General features: G+C 37.0%; 2 protein-coding genes across 2 annotated transcripts in view; both read left to right on the top strand.

The window, feature by feature from the left end:
* LOC118329645 (ras guanyl-releasing protein 3-like) overlaps window positions 1–3494 on the top strand; it is an 18752-nt gene that overhangs the window by 9629 nt on the left and 5629 nt on the right. The gene's annotated exons all lie outside the window — the stretch shown is intronic.
* On the top strand, window positions 631–3484 carry LOC118329390 (B-cadherin-like). Its single transcript, XM_035663546.1, has 3 exons — window positions 631–760; window positions 2099–2284; window positions 2500–3484. The coding sequence occupies exons 1-3, from the start codon at window positions 671–673 to the stop codon at window positions 2746–2748; spliced, it is 525 nt and encodes a 174-aa protein (XP_035519439.1). The 5' UTR covers window positions 631–670; the 3' UTR covers window positions 2749–3484.

Genomic DNA, 3494 nt, shown 5'->3' with positions numbered 1-3494 from the left:
TGGAGCTCGATTGGGACAGCAGTCTGCCACTGAACACACTGGTGGTGTGCAATCCAAATTTCTTCCTGTTTGGTGTTTATGATTATCCGTTCAGTACAGCTCGCTAGTTTCCTTTTGTTTTGCATTAACAGAGAACATTACTGTAATTTCGTTAGAGCAACAGAACATGCAGTGGATTTGAGTTACAATACAACTTATAAATTCCTCCCAATGTAGTACAGGGGCAGGATCTGTTGCTTTTATACACTGTACATTTTGAAATCATCATCAATCGGACTGCTCAGTTCAAATTAAATATTGTTTTTCCCATATTTGAATGGTAGTTGTAATATTGAATATTAATTGACAGTTCTAGGGGAATGTAACAAATACCATAATGTGAACTACTTCCATTATCACTGTCAGCAACCAGCTCTGTAGCACACTTGCTGTTAACTGCTCTTAATTGAAGGTAATATCTAAAGCAACAGGACATGAGAAGGTGTCATCATGTAACATCACACCAGCTGAATGACAGCAGTTTGAAAGTATTTGATTCGAATAGGGAGTTTGCGAAATGTTAAAAAAATAATAATAATAAAGCAATCCAGTTGATGTGTTAAACTCATTGTATGTCTGTCTCTTCAAACAGAAATACCCAAAGTACACTCTGGTGGTACAAGCAGCAGATATGGTGGGAGAAGGGTTGACTGCAGAAGCAAAAGTAATCCTTACAGTCACAGATAGCAACGACAATGCTCCGGCCTTCACTCAGTCCTCTGTAAGTACAACATACTGTTTGCCAAACCCCCCCCCCCTTCTAAAGTGCAATAGTCCAGTCATAGCTAATCCAACCGTAAGGAGGCACAGAAGATATGTTGAGCTCTGGTTGTCTGATCAAGCTGAAGCACTGTCCATGGGACTGTGGTTAGCATTGGAGTGTTTAGGCAACACACAAGTAGAAGAATAGAATAAAGTTTAAAAATATGTCATTTTAATTTTTATAACTTTAAGTGCAGAACATTGTAGAGTAAACCAGGAAACCTTAGTAGAAAGGTGCTCACAACAGTGAGAAAATTGCAAGGAATTGATTGAAAAATATCTTTATCTACTTGTTTCTTAGAGAAGATTGTGGCATTAGAGAAGAGAAGCATGTTGCTTCTGATGCTAGGGGCTTATCACTTGTGTTCACTAACTATATTATTTTTGGTGTTTACAAGTTACATTAGAAAAAGTCTGATTAACATTTCCATGTTGACCTGCTAAAAATGACTTGGGGAGGCCAGGCTTAGCGAACAGTCAGTTCATACATGGCCAACTTTAAGGCAACAACAGGTTTGCTGGAGAAGGTAGCTCACCATCATTTTTGGAAATGTAATGGGTTGTCATTTTATGTGGTACTTGAAATAGGATTGCTCCTGGAAGTTAATGACATGACTGAAGCACTCTTTAACAATCTCAGTCTCAAAGATCGCTGTCTGGGCCGATCAAGATTTACTTTTAAGCATTTTTTTAAGCATTTATTTATTTAAGCATATACATTGGATTGATTTTAATCACTTTAATCTACATCAGCCAGTGGTTCTCAACCTTTTGGGTAATATTTTAATTTCACTGTTTCATTCACTAAAAGTTAACCCAATGTATGACTGTTCTGTTCATAGATTTCAGGCTCTTTACTGTTAATGTGCCAATCTACAGTATAGATAGTTATGGAATAACTAAATCTCATCAGACATATCTCCACATCATATACAGGCCTGATGTGTATTCATTTGGGGGTCCATGACAACAAAAAGGTTGAGAACCACTAAAATATGTACTGTGCAACTGTATCTAGGGAAATGGACGTATTGCATCAGGATTCTGTATTGGCAGATTCTCACTATTAAATAACTGGGATTGGGTACAGAAAAACTAGATTGGGACATCCCTAGTCTACTTGATGTATAATATTAAACTAAATTAACTAAATTGCATACAGACAATAAAATTTAAGACTAAGGTTAAAAATATAATTATTCCTGTTAAATGGCAAGGAACGACATCCTTTTTCATTCCTTGTTTTTCCTGTTTTTTTCACTCCCACACTTTCAATACATCCCGTGTATTCTCCCAGTATGAAGCAGAAGTTACAGAAAACGCAGTGGACATTCAAGTCACTAAGATGTCAGTAACGGATGATGACGAACCAAATTCTCCAGCCTGGAATGCCAAGTTTAACATTGTTAGTGGTGATCCTGAAGGACTCTTCACAGTGAAAACAGGAAGTAACAAACATGAAGGAATAATTTCTACCGCCAAGGTAGGAAATAAACCAGAATTCTCAAATTAGCCACAATGTTAAAGGGGTGAGATTTGTCAATAAATATTAGTTTTATTTTATAGATTACTCTTCTGTCACTTATTGCAGTTTATTAGACTGTTTAAAATGATTTTGGGTTTTGTGGTAAAGTAGAATGAGTTTAAGAAATATGTTTGAGACATTTTGCTGCTATGCTTTTCCTTCCATCCAACCAGGGTCTTGACTTTGAGAAGAGCAGCAAGCATACTCTGTTGGTTACAGTGGAGAATGAGGTCCCTTTTGCTACTAAGCTTCCCACTGCCACTGCCACCGTGGTGGTGAATGTGCTGGATGTCAATGAAGCTCCAATTTTTGATCCAATAGAAAAGCTTGTTGTAAAACGGGAAGACCTTGTCATTGACAGTGATGTGGTGCAGTACATCGCTTCAGACCCAGACACTGCACGCAAACAGAAAGTCATGTAAGATCATATCACATTTTTTACTTTGAACATGTATTGTATAACAGTGAATTAAGTTTATGTCGACTAGTTTGACGACAGGGAAACTGTGAAAAGGTAAAGGTCACATAAGCTCAAACCAAGACTCTAACTCTCTAACTAAGAAGATGAGGAGAGGAGAGGAGAGGAGAGGCAGTGACATCACGTAGAGCCAGAATTTTTAATTCTTTTTTTACATCTAGTGTCTAACCATCTAACAGAATTAGAGTTGGTGATTATTGGAACAGTAGAAAGACTAATAAAGGTGATTTGGTGAGTTTTGTTTGAAGTGGGTTTTAAGGTCTTTGTTCAGTATAAGAGAGAGAACTAAATTTAAAAGGTATACGGTTGTATTTTTTCTGTTTAATTAGGGAAATGGATGTTTTTCTTATTTCTTTTCATTTGGTGTGTATTATTTTGTTAAAGTAATGAGAGATCAACAAAGACAAATCACTCACGTACATCTCATGTTCCTCTCTCAGTCCTCTGGCCTTTTCAGCATTAAAAAACACTGAGATTTATGTCAAGCAGGTCCTACGCATAGTTTCTGTTAAGACTTTTCCAATCAGTAGCTGTTATCAGCCTCTGTATCAACTTCCAAAGTGATGCAGTGGCTATTATCAGGTGATGATAAAACCTTGATCATGGTTAAATTCTGTAATCACCCTAATCCTAAATGTTCCCCCTGTTTTTCAGTTTGTGGCCAAACGAAGTAAATGGTAAATGGACCTG

The sequence above is a fragment of the Morone saxatilis genome, unplaced genomic scaffold, assembly GCF_004916995.1.
Source record: "Morone saxatilis isolate NCDOM2014 unplaced genomic scaffold, NCSU_SB_2.0 Contig19, whole genome shotgun sequence".
Classification (NCBI taxonomy): Eukaryota; Metazoa; Chordata; class Actinopteri; family Moronidae; genus Morone; species Morone saxatilis.
Note: the sequence above shows the minus strand (reverse complement) of the source record. Positions and strands in the feature narration are given on the sequence as shown.

Coding starts and splice junctions, on each gene's coding strand:
- LOC118329390 (XM_035663546.1), top strand. CDS start 671: ATGGTGGGAGAAGGGTTGACTGCAGAAGCAAAAGTAATCCTTACAGTC. Junction 761..2,098: donor CGGCCTTCACTCAGTCCTCT/GTAAGTACAACA, acceptor GTATTCTCCCAG/TATGAAGCAGAAGTTACAGA. Junction 2,285..2,499: donor GAATAATTTCTACCGCCAAG/GTAGGAAATAAA, acceptor CCATCCAACCAG/GGTCTTGACTTTGAGAAGAG.